We start from the raw sequence: 20,829 nt of genomic DNA on the forward strand, positions 1-20,829 counted from the left end.
GTCTTAAATATTTACATCTTGCGATATTCATAATTGCTATTAGCTTCTCAAAGATAGACTAAAACAGATCTCTCAATGAGATAATTGTATTAATTCTCCATTATATTTCCTGTCTAAATTGTCTTTATTATGATTTTATACCTAAGTAGCTGCTTTTGCGTCACTATTTTCTATATATATATCAATATTTTCTATCGTAGCTCAGCTATAATTGGTAGAATAACGATATTAAATAGCCTATGGCTGAAGAATTTTCAAAATCGGATCAGATTGGTGGAGCTTACACCGAACATCCACAAATTTTACCTGTTTATAACATTATTACCTATTATATCAACATCAGCAACTTACGCAGGATTAAGGTCGCCCTCTATAGTAACATTTTTCTGGAGTACAAATATAGCTCGTCTTTACTTAAATCTTTTTTTGAGTATTTGCAAGTTTATACGAATAAAATATGTGTCTAAATATAAGCCAGCAAATTTTTTATTTTCATTGTGCAGTAGAAGATAAGATTAGTAATAAGATACGATGGGCCTGGCATTATCATATTATGATAAAAAACCCTAAATAAATGTAGAATAAAAAAAAAAAGTTAACAAAGAATACAACATTAATATTATTAATATTAATCTAACATAATATAACTTTTATATATGAAATTATTTATTGTAATTTGAATATAAAAATAATGCTTTTGCATCTATTAATTTATGTAATTGCAGTTACACTACTATTAGTATTTATTAAATTATTAGTGTTACTTAATAAATGTTCTACATATATTATTTATTTATTATATGAAAATTTACCGAATGCACAGATATATAGAAATATGTAGAAATAATAAATTTAGATTTTTCTCATTATAAATACTGAATAATTCCTGCATGCATAAGTATGCATTTTTATTTATGTAAAGTTACATAAATAGAACTTGCTTGTATTCAGATCAATCATTACTCCGAGTTTTCCCAATTAGATCGAAAGATGTACAAAAAAAGGCAAAATTATAACTGTTAAAATTAAATAACGTATAGTAGAAGAATTTGGTCCGCCATTTGTTTTATTTATTTCTACATATAATATGAAAGATTGTCTAAGTGGTAAGAGTATGTAGTGGAAGAGTAACACGCAAGAAGAAACGTAATTTAAATAAAGATCAGGAACGTCAACTACACCATTAGACATTACACGAACACGTCTCTGATAAAAATCAATGTATATATATATATGTATATATAAGACGAAATATTATTTATTTGAATATTACTTCTTATATTACACATTGATTTTTTTACAAAGCAGAGCAAAGACTGTTACAGCATGTCTAAAAGATGTTAGCTTTATTTTTTTCAGGACGATTTTATATTTAATACTCTGTTATACAATAAATAATAATATCATATTTGATACTCTGTCTAGACTATTACCTAGTCAAAGGAATTATGTAACTTTTTTATGCTTCAGCTATATAAATAATTCCAATCTAAAATGTTCTGGTGGTTAATTTTCTTATTTATCTACTAACAAATAAAAATTCGACGAAATGTATATTTATATATTATAAATAAATTTAATATAGTTGTATTTATTTATATATTTGTATTTACTTCTATATAGATAGAAATTCGTTCCCAGTCATATGCCTTGCTGATGATGACGACCATCTAGGTGTATATAAAATATAAAAATGTTATGTCATTACAAAAGAGAGATATTTCAAAAGACAATCTATTTGCGATTAAATGAAATTCTTATAAAATAAAAAATGCTTTAGTTTGTGAAGATAAATGTTTCTTACTTGTTCGATATGCCAATCTAATGAATTTTGATACTCTAAATTATGAAAGAAAACTAAAAGATACAATTTAAAAAATTATTATTATTAATTTATTACTTATGTAATAGATGGCGTTGTATAGATATTTTATTAACTGTTGTTGTTGATTATAATAAAGTCCACAAATAAACGGAGATACCTTTACCTGCGACTTTGTGTGTGTGTTTATTTGTAGACTGTAATATATGTAGGATTTATGTCCTAAACGAAACAAAAATACTGTTTACACCTTATGATTGATGGTAATCTGTTTGTCTTTTGAATTTGATTTAATGCATCGTCCGTCTGAGCGTACCTACATATTTTAAATGTTTACCACATAAACAATGATATTATATGAAAATGTTTACAAAATAAACGATGTTTAGCTACCTAAATAACGTCTAGTAAATAAGTTACATATTTTTATGCCCGCAATTACATATTTTTATTAATATCTAATTTGATTTTGTCAATATTTGGGTTATTAGGTTTAACCTTATAAAACGTCTCATAATATTGTGCATGTCAAATTTTTTCTTACTTTACTTATCGAGTGAATTGTATGAAATGTACAAAGTAACGTAATGTATAAGAACATCCACACCACGCAAATGTAAAAATTCCTGCCTAAATTGATTACAATACGAATTCAATCTGTAACTTCGTATTGTAAAGAGACGTGCCAACCAATACGCATATATATTATAAAATATTGAATTAATGAAAATACAATAAAAATAAATAAAACAATACAGAGTATTGTTTCTCTCACAGAAAGAAAATTACATAAATATATATTTTTTAAACAACATATTTACAATATAGCAGTAACAACGAGCGATTTATTCCAGGCTACCTTAAATATAGTACTTTAAAATGACTTTATACGTATATAGTTCTAGCAAAATGGAGTAATAATAATATTGGTAATCAGGTAAAAATGGAGAAAACATAAAATATTGTTGTTGTTGTTATTCGCGAAAACCTATATTAAAAATATCAATAAATAATTATCTTGAGAATATTCTATTTGAAAATTTTTACTCTATTTTTACCGACCAAATTTCCATGTTTATTTCCCCCAGAAAAAAACAAAATAATCTTGGTGGCCAGCAATTTTCACCCGTTAAAATAGGAAGCCAAACGAATTAATAATGAAATTCCATTATTGTGGAGACCGCGCTCTGTTTGTTCTGTTGTCCACACGTAATTAACAGGTTAATTAAATTATTTTCAATCGATTTTTTTAACGAGCATGCATAAAAATTCTTTCGAATTAAGAATCCATTTGCTTTAGTAAATCGGTAATATTTAGGGAGGTCTTAATTATTACCGATTTACTAAAGCAAATGGATTCTTAATTCAAAAGAATTTTTCTGCATGTTCGTTAAAAAAATCGATTGAAAATAATTAATGATACTATTATTATTGCATGATTAAAGGCGATTCGGGAGAGTATATTTTTAAAATTATTCTAAAACTTTCCTTTTAAACAGATGATTCTACAAAAAGGAGTTCTTAAGATTCCTTAGATAATTATGTTCGTATCACAACTGAACTATTTATAAAGTTCTGCATAGACCAGCTCCAACGAAACTCGATGTCCAAAAGTTTGACGCTAATGCGACTTGTAATCCACGTCGTTGTTTCATCCCGCTGTTTTCATATCCAATAAAAATTCCGGGGAATATTACTACGGAATATGGTGATACGCTCAATTTTACAAAGCTCTGTGACAAAATTAACTCGCTAGTCTATTTTTTTTTATGTAATTGGAATATTAAACAAGCTGATGGCAAATGGTAATGTTGTATATATAAATGAACGGGATCACAGATATCATATTATGATCTGACGCTAATGATACTGGTACGTTGCCATTCAGGATTTAATTACTCAATCACTATCTTATCTTATCTTTCATATCTATATACTCTAGATACTGATCTATATACTAAATTGGACGTTAGGAAAAGTATTAAAATTATATAGTACATTTGACGTTCATAAGCGGCTAATATGTCCTACATGAATAAATGATTTTTGAATTTGTAACACATTTTACATTTTTAATGTTTGCTATTTGGCGGCTGAGATAGGTAAGACAGTTGTATTAACGCAGACGACTTTGTAAAAAATCTATAAGAACCTTATTGATAGAATCAATAATATGGCCTCAGTCAGCAACTAAAAAAAACTACAACTACATTTATGAAGGAATAAACAGTATAATTGTTTTTGTACCCTATTGATATTGAAAAAAGAACATAATTCAAGGCAGAATATAATAGATACAAAAAATACTTTCTTAATTTTAAGACTTCAGCGGGTTTACACGTACGTATAACACATATAAACCTTCCTCTTGAATTACTCTATTCGTAAAAACATCATTAGAGTCCGTTGCGTAGTTTAAAAGGTCTAAAATGTTATGAATAGAGACCAAGACGACGAGCAAAGAAAACGGCACCCGTATAGTCGTAAAATATTGTGTAATAATGACTTATGTCATATAAAAACAATGCAATATTATAAAAAAACATAGATAATAAAAACAGTTAGTGGAAGTAACTTCACTTTATACTATATAAAGATAAATATGATAAATATAGCTATAATTTTTCCTTTCAATATATTACTTTGTACTCAAAAATCTTAACTGGTTATCATTAGATACTTTTTACTGAAAAAATAAACAATAATCTGCTTACTGTACTATATCGTATAAGGACGTAGTAAAGATACAATATGTCACCACTCGGGACGTCGTAAAAATGGAATTCAGGAACAAATTACAAATAAATCAGTGCAAAGGAAGGAAAACTCGAAATAAAACTCAACACCAAACCGTCTGGCAGGTGTGGGTCGATAATAAATTATCTTGATTATAATAACTTATAACCAGTTGCTATTTTATACACAGGTATTATAAAATAACTAAAAAAATCTCGCTTGTAAATCATTGAGAAAGCAAGAAGCATATTAGGAACTCTACCGCATGGATCTTTGTTACCTTTTTTTATTATTATTAAGTACATTATAAATACCATAAACTTTTTAAAATACTGATATACATATACTATACATCTAGTCCCAAGGTAAGCAGAGCTGGTGTTATGGGTATTACTAAACAACTGATATAAATAGAAAATACCCAGACGAAAAAACAATCATACTCATGAATACAAAAGTTTGCACCGTGCGAGGAATCGAACCCGCGCACTCAGAGCGTCAGATCTATTATGATTTTTTCATTATAGAATATCTTTAAACACGCTCCACTTCACTCATCTGCATACCTACTCTTGGAAATCAGTGTGTTTGATACAGAGTGACAATCCATTTAGATAGATAGATATCATTAATCTTGTTTAAGGAGCTCTCGATATCACAGCAACGTAGAAAGCACTGTTAAGAAACAACTATTCTTTATGTTGGATAAGAACAGAAATTGTCACTTCATAATACAATGAAAATTGATGGGTTAACGGTATTTCACGAACATCTTCAATAACAGAGATTCTTTATTCGACTATATCTAACTTCAGTGTACCTTTGTCGATTCCGAAGGTTTTTATAATGTACTTATGTAAGCTAGTCTCATACTGAATTTGTTATGTATTTATTTTTGACCCGTATATATGTATATGCTACGATTTTTAAATATATTTTAATTTATGGGAACATTTTTAACAATTTGTTAACTGTATAGAATATTAAAAACGCATTAAAAATATATATATATATATCATTTTTCAAATACTCATAGTACGAGCACTGGAATTAATTTTTATAGAGTAAGATGTCTAAGGTGACGTATTTATTTATTTACAGGTTGAGATAAGAATGTAGTTTCCTCTAAAAACTATGATGGTGAATACGACATCACTAATAGACCTCGGTGTCTGCGATTTTGCGGTCTAGCACACCGTCTAACTTCTGATGGTTTCGGGTTCAATTTTAGCATGGTACAAATATTTGTTTTCATCGGTCTTGATATTTTCTATGCATATTGTTAATCTATTTACAAAAAATATATACTACTAGACTATATGGTACTGTGTGAATTGTACTGTGATATTATTATTATTAATTTATCTTATTTTCTTCTTAAAGGCTCAGTATTTATGGCATACCGTCAGCGGATACTAGTAGTGCAGTCTGAATAACCATTCCATTATCATCCACAAAAAGTATCTAGGCCAACGGATCTTGTGGAAAGAGACTCATAATGACAGTGGAATGGATGATGATAATTGAGGTCATCTTTGCTGTACTTGTGTCTATAACAGTACACAACATTAACCATTTACTACCAGACGAACAAATAGTAACCACTAGTATAATAAAAAAAAAATAGGAAACAAATAAATACAAAACATTGAAATATTTATGTTGTTAATGACTATTATTATAATAAAAACCTTTAGAAGTATACATTTATTTACTTATTTAATTGTTTCATTAAGTAAATAATTAGATGGGAAATAATTAAGCGCAAAACAAGAAACGGTCAACGCACTCAAGAAAATTAAGAAATTATCTTGTTGCTGAGCAATATATTTCCAACCAAGCTTTCGAGAGATTGTTGAAAGGGAGTATATTTATAATTATTTTATTTACGCAAACATTACATAACTGAAAAGGAACCAATTAAATTAATTGTGTTTGTATATAGTTGTTCTTTTAGCCTTAGTTGAAAAACCTCCAATTCTCTTTTATTATTAACGGCTATTATTAACTTACAGAAATTACAGGGCATAGAAATATAACATATTAGTCCACGAATAACAACATATTACACTGTATTTTGTGACAACCAAAGTGTTATTATTTATTTATTTATGTATATAGTTGACGTGATTTATCGAATTATTATTATTGTTATTATATCTATCAGCGTTAGACCTAGTCTTTTTTATAGCATAGGGAATAAAAGGGAGCTTCTTCACCAGGATAGCAAGTGATTACTGCCGCCCATGAGCTCTCGCAATACCAGGGAAATTGCAAGTGCGTGTCGTCGAATAGTCAACACTGGGCTTCACAGCTATATACGAGATCTATTCATTGCCTGATGATGCCTCGTTCAGAGGCGAAACACGTATCGCAATATGGGCGTAGCACAAATAATGGTCGGAATTTGATCACTTGTATATATAGAAGGGCGTCACGCTACTATGTATAAGTGGTGAATAGGTTTCTACTCGGAATATCTGTGGTCTCACATATTGTAATGGTAGCGAAATTAAACAAAATAATTTAAATCCATTAATTAAGGAAATAAAAGGCGATTATCAAGTGTTAACCGCCTTCTACATAAATATGTTGTGGGACACCTAATGGTAAGTTACTATTAGGTGCCCATCAACTTGTTTGCCATCCAGTTACATTAAAAAAACACATTTCTGACGTAATTCTACTGACCGTAAAAGAGAATCATGAATATTAAAACTAACACATATGCGCAAAGTAGGAACTAAGGTAAAGGTACAATTGTGCTCTTAGACAATAACACTTGCATAATCATTGTACCACAGACGACTGTAACGATGTATAAAAAAATAACAACTTTCGCATTACATGATTATAAATCTATATTAAAAAACCCATTATTAAATATAATCGTCTTGCAGATATTTCTTTTTTATCTGTTTTATATTTGATTTAAATTTTGTCCCTATTGCAATTAAACTGGAAGTTGTATAATATAGAAATATATAATATACGAATATATAAATATACGAGTATATTATTATTATACTACTATTAATATCCCTAAAAACATTAAAAGGTCATAATGTCATATGTTATGTAATTAAATAATCATAATGTTATTTTTAATAACAATATTTATATATATTTTATAAATAGCTTTGTTCAATTTAAAAATATAAGCACGTTTTATAGTTTTATTTTCTTAGCTTTGAAGTACTTTGTACATTTACATTATGAAGCCATTATTCTTTTATGTAACCCTTTCCAGTCCCGTCAGAGTTTCAAAGGAAAACCATACTTATAAATGATTCCATTAAAATAAAAACGGAATAAAAAAGACATACATACTTCTAAGCATGACAAATGTGAGATGTCTGGGTTTTTAAATCTCGGAACAAAAGCGCATTATTGTTCCGAGTCTGTTGAGTTATGAGAATATGTGCATATATATTTAAAAAAATTAGTTTTTAACATGTTAATTGCCAACTACGAGATTACTCGTAGATCTTGTACTGTGTTGAATTGACATTATTGTTAAAATCGGAATAAATATAAGTGCTAATATGAATAGTTGGTGTTTGCGATCGCAAATAGCCCTTTACTTTATTTAAAAATAAAATTATATAAATTCAAATTTGGAATGTCAGGCACAGAACAACGATGTTATTTTATACACATTTTGTACTTCTTCTCGAACATTCCGTGGCGTCATTATTAAAATCAACGTAGAATACATTCAAAATATTTTATTTTATTACAATAAAAAAAAATCAAACACTGCATTATTCCTCCAGCAAACAGTTGACTTCTGGGAAAAAACAAAAAATCAATGCTGACTTACATGAACAGAAAATTAATTAAAACATAAATAAAAAATATAACAATAACAATTAAAATTCCAGAAATAATAATCACAAATAATAAAATATTACTTGTATTTTATTGTTTGTGATTCTTTTATTTATTTTTTTTACTGTGCTCTAAAAGTAGAGTTTTTAATAATATAATGTTGACATATGATTTCTGAAAATTGCCGTGCCACAATTCAAAATTCTACAATTTAATAATCTATATTATATACTTCTTGATATTTCTAAATGTAATAAAATAGTAAAAACATTACGAGGTTTAAACTGTGTCTTTGTTTGACTAACAAATAAATTGTTTGTACACATATTAAAGTTTCACATAAGAATGGTTCGAAAAATTAGATAACATAGACTGTAAATTATAAGTCAACATATAGCGTAAAGTTTCGGAAAAATATTCCCAAAGGGGCTGTAGATAAATTAGTGAAAATTTTCGTTACGCCACCTACATCATTATTAGTCAATTCATTAATTAAGTAATAGATGGCTTTTTATAGATATATGTATTATTTATTATTCTTTTGATCACCATTAATAGATGGTTATCTATAAATGTGTCTACAAATACGGCTACCAGAATGTACACGTACAGTATATAATTTTGTATGGCTTTAGTTATATCTGCCATTAATGTATCCACGTGTACATTAGATATAAATAAATTGATCCTCTACTCAGCCGCCTTGAAATTTCCTACAGATGTCGCTTTACTCCTATTTACAAGAAAGTAACTTTTAGTCTTTTTTTTTATATTAACATCCATTTTTATTATATCTTCCAGTCTTTCATTTACCAGATTTTCTTAATATTTGTGCTGCAGTTATGTTTTGCGTTGTTTACATTATATATGAATATATGCATAACTCAGACATTCCATACATTTCTTATACTACGAATATCAGATGTACTTGTATATATTTTTAATAAACATACAAAGCACCCAGACCAACCCAAGCAGACACGAATTTTGTATTCATTCTTCAAGGTACACCATTCAAAATATAAGCCGTTATCAGACGTTACTGTTAATACAGTCTGTAACCTTTCTGTGATTTACTATACACGTATAGCAAAAAGATAAGTTTTGATTTTTACAATAATACCCGAAAACTCGCTTTGAGAACGAAACCTAATGCGGCGTGAAACGATAATGTCCTTGTAGGTGAAATATACCAATACTATATTACATTCCGATACGACCCTTTGGTCTACAGAAAGATACAACAATTCACCACATATGTAGGCACTATCCTTGGAAATTCATATATTTAAGAGGTAGATCTTCAGATATTATCAATCTATTGTTCTATAGAAGTATTAAATTAATGTATTCTACTTTTATTATCAATGATATAGTTTGTGAAAATATTCATTCGTTACTCTTTCACGTAGAAAGTACTAAGTAGATGTATTTGACATAAATTTGGTGTTATAATAGTAGCAACCCATTGTTCTACATAAGTATTAAATTAATCTATTCTATTTTTATTACGAATGAGATTGTTTCTGAGAATGTTTATTCGTTACATTAATTTCTCTTTCACGCAGGAAATATTAAACGTACTTGAATGGAATTTAGTATTGAGATAGATCGTACCCGAGATCAGTGCATAACATATGTTTACCTGAATTTACTACATTCAGAAGTCTGGTAATAAATTGGTAACTCGTATTGGTAACAGATCTTACGTAAGAAATATCAACATTCGACTTTCAAAATTCGTTGGTTTATTCAGTCATCATCATCATTTCAGCCCGAAAGACATCCACTGCTGAACATAGGCCTCCCTCAAAAATGTCCTCGACTATCGGTCCTGCGCTGCTCTCATCCAACGCTTTCAAGCAATCTGAACCAGATTGTTGGTCGTTCGGTTTATTGAGTAAATCATTGTTATTATTATGACTGGAATATTAATAGCAAACAAGCAGAAGATTCTAGTGGAAACTCGCTGCCATCTCCTATGATACACATGAACAGCACAACCAATTTTATCACGTTTTCAAGAGACGCCCCTGGCCCACTTGTGCGATATCATTCTTAAAAACTATAGAGTTATTCCCATAGCGTACGCTAATAGAATAAAAATGACTTACCTATGCAACATATAAATGAAGTTGAAGAGACAATTCAGAGAAGCCATCATGAGATCAGCGAAGGACAAATTCACCAAGAAGTAGTTGGTTACAGTTCTCATTCTTCTGTGAGCTGTAAAAAAGAGATTTAAAATTATAAAACCAATCTTCTTTAAACCTGAAGCACGTTTTAACTATCACAAGTATGCTTTTATTTTACATTGGCTCACGCGGTCCAGTCGTATTAATTATTGTTAAATATTATTAAATTTTAATTTGATAATATGTAATTGTACAATTTTGATCTTATATTACATTTTGAGACCATATACCATACCATATTGATAAATCATTTTTTCTGTATTTGTAATTAAAAAACAATTATACGAGATAAAAGTACGAGATTAACGACTTATCGAGTCATAAGGTAATAATAAGCTTGTGAGACCATATACTAAATTCCTGACAAAACAAATACTTTAAAAAAAATCTGTCTAAAATTTCAATAATGTCAGTGTAATCAGTTGGTGAATAAAGTAGTACACAGAGCTTGTATAATGAATACTAAACAAGCTATAGAAATATTTAAATATATATTTTGTAAATAAAATCATAATAAACATTGATAGGCCCCAGACAAATACAAACAGTTATACTCATGAATACAAATCTTTGAACCCAGTGTCCTAAAAACACTTACTTTTTAAAGTTTTGGTGTGTGAATCACGTATAAGAAATAGTTCATGAGCATCAATTTCTAGTATTAAAGCGTAATGCAGGGCAAAAGGATAGACAGGCAATAGAATATAAAAATCAGATTTCAATAAAACTCCTATAACAAAATATAATTTGGTATAATTACCGATATCGATATAATAAAACATATAAAGTTTCAGAAAATAATACTTGTAGTAGCTAATTTTGTACACTTATAATTTGATACGTTCGATAGGATACTAAAAATAGACATTTTATATGATATAAATTTTTGTTTCAATCTGTCTAGCAATTATGTTACAAACTGGTTAATTACATTTATTACTTTGATATTAAAATATATACATTCAAACCTGATTTAATTAAAATGTACGATACACATTGAAAATTCAATAAAAAAAATTTTAAACAAGCTTTTGTTATTATTTTAAACAATTTATTTTTTATTTTAAACAACTTAAATAATGTATACTAAGATAGTATACATTATTCAAGTGACTTACATATTTACAACATAATAAGATACTCTGTACATCTATTTTATTCTTGTTTGTTATAATTAAAATCTTGTATAGTGATGATTCACATTATGATATAAACAATAATATAGAACTAGGAGTATCACAATTATTAACACACACATACAGCATAGGTTTTTTTCAAGAAAGTTATAAGATTTCTTTAGGATCGGAAACGCTTACTAAACATCCTCTAGTGCTTTAGGCGTACATAAACAGGCCGTATGCTTGTTTGCCAACATCGTAAATAAAAATTAACAATCGGTTCAAAACATCTCAGCTTGAGAGATAAATGCGTATATATATCGTTGATATTCATTAAACAATGGAATTGTAAGACAAAACAGCTTTTTAGCGAGAGCTGATCATGGCATGTACAATATTGATTTTGTAGGCCGATATTTGAATAAAACAAAGAGTAGATACATAGGCAATATCACAATATTATATTGAACGAGCTGCCTGTGAATATTATTAATTTATTTATCGTCACACGGTGACATAAATGTCTATAGAAAATCAGAGCAATGTATGCGAAGCAACGGTGCGTAAACGATAGCTATTGAAATGGCGAAAAATACACTAAAGGGGATGGTGGATAAATTGCTTTAGACGTGCTCTTGTGACGTTTTTAGTTTATATTTCCGTACCTAACCTCGTAGCTCGTTGAGTAACAAATCCCTATAAAATAACTAGTACGTACGCGCTTCTGATTTTTTTCCAAGTATTTTAAAGCTGTTAAGCCTTTTATTGTATATCAATTAAATATAGACGGACTCAACTCAACTATTTTTAGACGGATTTAAATATATAAATATAATAAAAATCTAAGTACTTACTTCATTATATATTTTACTACTTACATTAATTTAACCAACGAGGTTGAGTCATTAATGGGAAAAGATGTAATAAACAAAAAAAAAATTCACATTTACTAATAATCATTCTGCTAATACAGAATAATAATATTCAAAGCCAGTAAATAAAGAATCAGTTGATTGTCTTGTTATTTGAAGTTCTATTCATTTGAAATAGGTAGCCAAAATTAATAGGGATAGTAATAAATAAAGACCAAATAAGACTATAAGTATAGAAATAATCATCATAGAAATAAACTTTATAATTTATTTTAAGTAGTTTCATTCGAATATTTTAAGTCTACTTGAAAATAATGAACAAGAAACTACACTGTATATATATATATATATATATATATATATATATATATATATATATATATATATATATATATATATATATATGTGCTATATATGTTCTATATAGCTATAGTTCAATTAAATCCATTACAAGAACGTCGTGTCGTCGACTAGTCGTTTACTACTCTAAATTACTCTCAAAAGGTCATGAATACGAATTTGATGTACACAAAAAAAAATCTGTGATATACTGTATATCTCTGAGCGCCTATCTAATTAATGAAACACCGATAACAAATTAAAAATAAATCCGGGAGATGGCGGTTCACACCTTGGCATGTTGGATTCAAACGGTCTATACCGAAATACGAGTATATCGAACGAAATATGGGCATCTTAAGTGTTACGTTCACCACAACATCGACATAACTCTAACTACCCCATCTGGATTAACAGTCGTGACGATACATTTATTTGTTTGCATTATATTATTTACTAGGTGTACCCGCGACTTCGTCCGCATGGAATTTAACTGTATTTTTTAAAATATAAGAATTTAACCTAAGTTACTTCTTATTACATCAGCTGCCAATAAAAGTCCCGTCTAAATCAGTCCAGCTATATCAGAGATTAACCGGGACAAACAGACAGACAAAAAAAAATTCATATATGTACCGTATTTATATTCACATTTAGTAAAAAACGGTTATTTCAATATCACAAACAGACACTCCAATTTTAGTTATATGTATACCTAGATATTGTAGTAGGTTTCAATGTAAGTAGTGTACCGCAGATTAATTAAAGTAAACTTGACTACAGTCCTATATAAGCATTGATATTATTTTTAGCTTAACTTTTTGTTTACTAACTGTAACTTGGATGTAGGTACTAATTAATGAATTGTCAACCACACGGCACGGCCTATACAAACTTTATAGCACTCGGGTAGCTCGTAAATTGTGTGTACTTGTATATCGTTGGTTATTAATAATTAAATGAACAGCCCACCAATAGCTGGACATGATAGATTGAGTTTTATAACTATTTCATGACGAAAAAGACATTACTATAGTAATATCATACGTAAACCTATAGATATAAGTATGCATATTAAAATCATGACGAGGTAAACTCCGTCTGTTTATATGTTTCTATTGTAAGGCTTTACCAATAAATGGTTGGAGAAATTGGTATGAAAATTCCTAGAATATTATAGAATATATTAAATAAATTAATATGGGTCGACATATATATATATATATTGAAAAGAAATAAGTAAAATAAGAGTAAGAACGAAATAATATTTGTTAATATTTTCAACATGGCCCACCTACCATTGGATAAATTAATAAAATAATAGATGTTGGTTACAATCGAACAACAAAAAATAGACACATACTTTATTTTTTATCATCATTAAATAACGATATTGAAATGTAAACACGAGAAACATCTAGAGCACGAGTAGTGTTTGAGAAAAAAATAGATATTACATTTCTTATAAACGGATAAAGTAAAAATATTGGTTGCTTTTATTTTTGACGACCTACTGATACCATAAACAAGAAGTTTATTGGGGTGGATGTACTTTGTTAGTTTTTCATGAAATAATTATTTAACAGATTCGAGACATATTTAGCCCGCAGATAAATATCTCTAAGTTAACATAAAAATAAGACACATTTTACCTAATTTTGACTTTATATGATTAGCTATATATATTTAATTTATTAGTACGTCATATATGGTATTTAAGAGACAGAGAGATAAAATATACTTTATTAGCAGCATACAATCAAGGAAAATTCACATAAATTATATGTACACGTGTACGAGTACCATAAGGCTATATTGCTGAAAGTAATCTTTTAACGGCAACCATAGTATAACAAAATTAATTGTCAAGTAGGTAGAAAACATGCAAATAAGGATAACATAAATATAAAAATAGACTGAAGAAGCAAAGAAAATTAAGTTCTTCCGTCCTTATAATATTCGTTATATACATCCAAACTTTATATACAACATTTTATGTACATATAAAAAAATTACCTCTTCTCTTTCGATATTCAGGCAAAAAATGTAAACCGTCATTTGCCAGAGCTGGTTTTTGCGACTTGATCTGCTTTTTTAGACATACTTTAGCCTTTAATACAATTTATTTCCACGCCACATAAAATTTCGTTCAACTCTTTAATAAAAGTCAACTTCTGTAGTGAATAAAGATCAAATAGATAGACAAACTTTGGAATTTATAATATTATAAGTAATATAGACTATTATTAATATATTTTTCTAATTTCCAAAAGCTAAAGTTATACTCTATAAAATAAATAGATCTATTCCAAAGTTATAAGTATTAGTGTAGGTTTAGACAAGCCTACACTAATACCACAGATAACATAATATTATACTAATACTTAATATAAACTATATATATATAATATATATAACGTAATATTACACTAATACTTAATATATATAGCTAAAAACAGCTACTAAGTACATAAGTTCCAGATAGAACTTATGTATATTCCAAACACGATACAAATCCATCATTCACATAGGTAGTGTGTTCTGTCTTTACGATCGCCTATAATATGCCCACACATGTCCAGCATTCTTGATGGGATCCCTATAATCTAGATAATATAAACGTACACGACATACATCTTACGTAGGTATAACGCACATTTACAGATTTTCTCTGCGTAGAGAACATTCCTGGAGTTAAATTTAATGGCGAGACGGGAGCAAGGGTCCGTTGAAGGTTTAATCTCGAAATAGATGCATATTTACCCTCGAGGCCCCAATATAAACTACGCCTTACTATTATTGCCCTATTTATTTTCATCCTACATCCATCACAGGGTAGACAGAGAAACTATTAAGAAAGTAATCTTTCTATTTCATTGTTAAAAATAAAATACGAATTTACACAAATTCTGCACATTAAATAATGGATGTTTTTTATTACTATACTAGCTATCCACCCCGGCTTCGGACGGGTATACATATAAACCTTCCTCTTGAATCACTCTATGATTATAAAAATCTCTTCAAAATCCGTTGCGTAATTTTAAAGGTTTAAGCATACATAGGAACAGACAGCGACACCGACTTTATTTTATACTATGTAATAATAATCATTATTATTACATAGTATAAAATAAAGTCGGATGATGACAGCTTCCCATGTTTAGACCCTATTAGCATCATTCTGAGTTCTGATCAAGAAAAAATCATGGTTAATAAATAGATTATAATTTACCGATTGGTAATCCATTAGCTAATTCCGAGTAAAGCGGCGAAAAACTATATAAATATAAAAGAAAAAAAGGTAAACACAAAAACTGTGACGAAACGATATCTCCAAATAAAATATATCATACATTAATTCTAAAAGTTTATTTTACTAAAAGATCGCAGAGATTTAGATGAGTTCACCGCGAAGTTTTATAATGTAACTGACGTTTTAAAAGATTGATTTCCCATTAATTGATTAATATCAATTAAATCTAAGAAGTTTCCTGAAGCCAAAGATGGTTTTAAAGCTCGTTCATATTGAAATTATATATCATAATAATGTTATTTTATTTTTATTTTGCAATAAACAAATAAAAATAAATTAATAATTAAAAATTATGTAACACTTTCCATCGAAAATCCTGAACAAATATTTTAATCAGTTTTATTGTTATGTTTTATTTATGTATGTTATAAGTAATACATACATGTAATTATGAATTCTTTGGTTAAGATTAAATGTACTGTATGTTTATGCTATTTTATTGAAAGCTATTAGTTAAAATGTCCATATTTTTACGCCAAAATTATTACTATAAATAAAGCCGCTAAAATTATTTATATAGTATCACAAACTACCTATTGTTTATTTTATCCTACGAATATTATATTAGAAACAGAAATATTTTTTATTGGAATGGATATATTTTCGTTTCGTATGTGGATAGGTTGTTGGTTAAGAAGTATACTGTCGTAAGCCTGATCACTAGTCAATCTGAAAAGTGGTATTAATCAATTTAATTTAATATTGGATACAGATAGCCATACTAATACTATAAATAACAAAATGAGCCCATCAATTTGTTTGTCGGTATGTCTTTTTAATGTCTTCACAACTAAATAAATAATTGGATATTCATTACATTTGACGTGAAGATTGATTATATTACGGGAATAGCAGTAGGCTGTTTTTTAAATAGCAGACGAAATTACGGGTAACAGCTAGTATACTGTTTAGTCTCTGTGATATAATTGAATAATGAGATTAAATAATAAACAATCCGAGTTCCTATATTAAATAAGTATTGAAAGTTTAAAATACAGTTGTTATAAAGTCTGCTTAGTTTGGAAAGTAAATGGATTGCCAGATCTATTTCAGGTTTGTTGTAAATACTTAATATAAAGTTTTCGGATACAATTCAGGACTTCAATATTTAATTCACTTGAATAATACTCTGTGAGAGTCCATTCAAATTATTTTTAACTCTCACTCAACTCCAAAAAGAAGTAGTATTTTTTTTTTCTTTACAGTTTCTTTTTACGTATAGGTAATACGAGATATTCTATTAATTGTGAACTAATTAACGAAAAATAGCTACGTGCTTAATTTTTATGCGGTTGAAGTGGGAATGATAGGCATACCAGCGAAATCTCTCATAAAATTCAAAATTCAAAAATCATTTATTCATGTAGGATATTTTAGCCGCTTATGAACGTCAAGTTTTTACATTATAATTTTTTTCCCTACCGTCCAGTTCAGATCCAATTGAGAAGAACAGGCAAGAATCTCAATTGAATTACTTTTTTTTTAAAAGCCAGTTTATTTACAATGCATAGGTATTTATATAGTTGTCTATCTCTAACATTAAATGAAAATCCCGAACATGAAAACTATTGCCATGCACGCTCGTCATTCACGTAATCGTTTAGTGAGTAATAGGCCTTGCTCAGTAAATATGATTTAACAGATGTCTTCAATTTATTTAAGGGTAATTCCAATATATCCTTTGGTATCTTATTATAAATTTTTATACCTATTCCCATAAAAGACCTATTGACTTTTTCTAAACGATACTTGGGGACAGCAAGTTTGTCTTTAAATCTAGTATTAATATTATGAAAATTGCTGTTTTTTGAAAATAAGTCAAGATTTTTATAAACATATAGGATATTTGAATATATAAATTGAGAAGCAACGGTGAGAATATTTGCCTCTTTGCCTCTCTACAATCTTTTAAAAGATCTTGGCCTAGATTTAGTATTTTAGGCCAGTAGATTCTATTAGTAATTAAACTGCACTGCACTATCAGGCTGCTACCTGGTATGGCTGGGCAGGGAGATAAACACGACTGATGAAGATGAATGTTGACGTACATCAGCAAAAGGAGACCCTTAAACCTATACCCGGGTATCAAGTCCCGGAAACTGCTCGAAGTTTCCCTCTCTGCCACATGATGGACCTGGCGAATCCATCTCTGACATGGTAATTCCATCGAATGCCAAGAAGTTTGTATCTAACTTTACATATTATTTTACTTGATCATTATCATATAGTATAAAACAAAGTCGCTGTCGCTATCTGTCCATCCCTATATATGCTTAATCTTTAAAACTACGCAACGGATTTTGAAGCTGTTGTTTTAATAAATAAAGTGATTCAAGAGGAATGTTTTATGTATAATACAAGGACACCCGGGCGAAATCGGGATGAGGAGCTATTTATATAATATTTTCCTTTTACAAAATAACTAGTGGAGTTTCGCCGTTGTGCTTGTGGCTTTGTGAGTTGTGTACAGGTACTTATATTAACATATTAATGGTAATTTCTTGTATCGGTGCTATGGTTCCCGAGATTATTTACCTTGTAAGATAACGTGTCTTTAAATAGTATAGACCAGACTAGATGGTTATTTAGTTGTGAAAACTTAATGGAAACTTATTTTTAAACACAATGCGTCTACCATAATAAAACAATCTACTGTGTATATTATCTATTATAACTTGATCCAGCCTGCCTTAATAATATATATATGTATACATACACGCCGCTTGTGAAGAATGACGGTATAGTTAATAGATTTCCAGAACAAAACAAATACATGTAATTTGCTGGATTTGCGTTAGATGGCAGTAGATTATTTTGGTTGTAGGTATATAAACTTAATATTGTTTTCCTTTCAATTATTGTGTATATATGCATAGGATTCTCACGTTGGAGGTGAAGGTGCTCACGTTTACAATTTTAATTTGGCAACCGATATGCCACGGAATATGTAAAACGAATAATTACCTGTCACTATCCAAATGACGATGGCGTTTCCACCAATAGCGACGGCCAGCATCGCTGCGAAGAGGAACACCCACGAGTTATGGGCCCAGAGCGGCATGGTGGTGGTGGACGGTGCTGCTGTTGGAGCCTTGGGTACGAGGACCGTAGCGGCCCCGAGAGTACTGTGGTTGAAATCCATCTTCCACGTGAATACCACCTAAGGGAATAACAATTGAAAATAAATTAATATATGTAACCTAATTACTGGTACATAGAAATAGATGGTTTTGTTTTTTTTATAATAAGGGTGTTAGTGGTTAAGAAACCTTTTGCCACGCACAACTACTTTGTAGAATCACCTTCCGGCAATGGTATTTCTTTTTGCCTTACGATATTGAAATCTTCAAGAAAGGAACTTATTCCTTCTTAAAAAACCGGCAATGCAATTCCACTAGTTTTGCAGATGCTCATGAGCAGCGTCAGTCTCTTACCATTAGGTAAGCTCGTTTGTTCCCTATTCCTAAAATTTTAGAGTTTCCACGAAATCAGATCATTTAGACTCATGAATAGAATCGTGTGATTTCCATTAAATCAAATAAATTAGACTATCGTGGAGCATTTACCAATAATCAACCACCGTTGTTGCCAGGGAGGACTGCGTGGAGGCCGACCAGATAATATATTGCTAGCTCTCACATCTAAATCTATTAGTTTATAATTTTGATAAAGGATTTTTATAGAAACCGATGATACTCAAATTGTGTACTAACATATATTCAATAATATCGATCTCGATATGCGATAAATACCTCTATAGCATCCATGAATTTGCAATGTTTCAATATTAACATAGAAAAAGAGACACATTTACCATGATATTTGTTACACATAGGGTTTGGCAAAACCGAAGTACACGGCAAGTGGTCGATGAGACAAAAAGATTTGGGGAGTGCTGGCCTAAACAAACAAAGTAGCTAGTCAGTAAATAGTAACGGTTACCCATCCAGTTTGTTTAGGTACAAAGTTCCCTTTGCAATATCTATACCATATCATCAAATCTATGTAAATACCTGTTCTACTTGGTATTTTAATGTTATTCGTATAAATTAGATTTTTATTAGATTATATTGAACATTAATAAGTTATTTGATACTTGATATTGAAATAATACAGATGAATATATTTTTATACATAAAAAACAGATTACCCACAATTCCAGGCAAAATATGTTTAATGTTGTATTATAATATGTATCATACCAGGAATCATAACCAGGAAAACCTAACGATTCAATTGAAGTTATAGCGTTATTGTTGTGTACCTAAATTGCTTAAAATTAATTTAAGCAATTTTATTATTTACTAGCTGTTATTCGCGGACTTTGTTTGCGTGGATATTATTTTTTTTATTAAAATAAATAAAATTTCAAAAATAAAAGTAGTCTATGTTACTTTTCGTATCATAACTATCTGCGTGTGGAAGTACCGTCAAAATCGTCCAGCTATTTCAGAGATTAACAAGAAAAAACAGACATAGAAACATACAAAAATGTTTAAGCTACTTTTTCTATGTAATTTTTGTATACATTCATACATACATTGTATTTTATGAAAAACTGTTAATTTGAAGTTACAAAAAGATTTTTATTTACTTATAT

At 29.1% G+C, this 20,829-nt stretch overlaps 1 protein-coding gene across 1 annotated transcript in view; it reads right to left on the bottom strand.

The window, feature by feature from the left end:
* LOC131855193 (tachykinin-like peptides receptor 86C) overlaps positions 1-20,829 on the bottom strand; it is an 87,801-nt gene that overhangs the window by 57,875 nt on the left and 9,097 nt on the right. Inside the window, exons 2-3 of the mRNA XM_059206439.1 lie at positions 19,194-19,389; positions 10,504-10,615 (exon numbers count right to left, since the gene is read on the bottom strand). Of these exons, the coding sequence (XP_059062422.1) occupies positions 10,504-10,615; positions 19,194-19,389 (308 nt within the window). The remainder of the gene's footprint in view (positions 1-10,503; positions 10,616-19,193; positions 19,390-20,829) is intronic.

The sequence above is a fragment of the Achroia grisella genome, unplaced genomic scaffold (assembly GCF_030625045.1).
Source record: "Achroia grisella isolate CSIRO2021 unplaced genomic scaffold, CSIRO_AGI_Agris_v1 utg1320, whole genome shotgun sequence".
NCBI lineage: Eukaryota > Metazoa > Arthropoda > Insecta > Lepidoptera > Pyralidae > Achroia > Achroia grisella.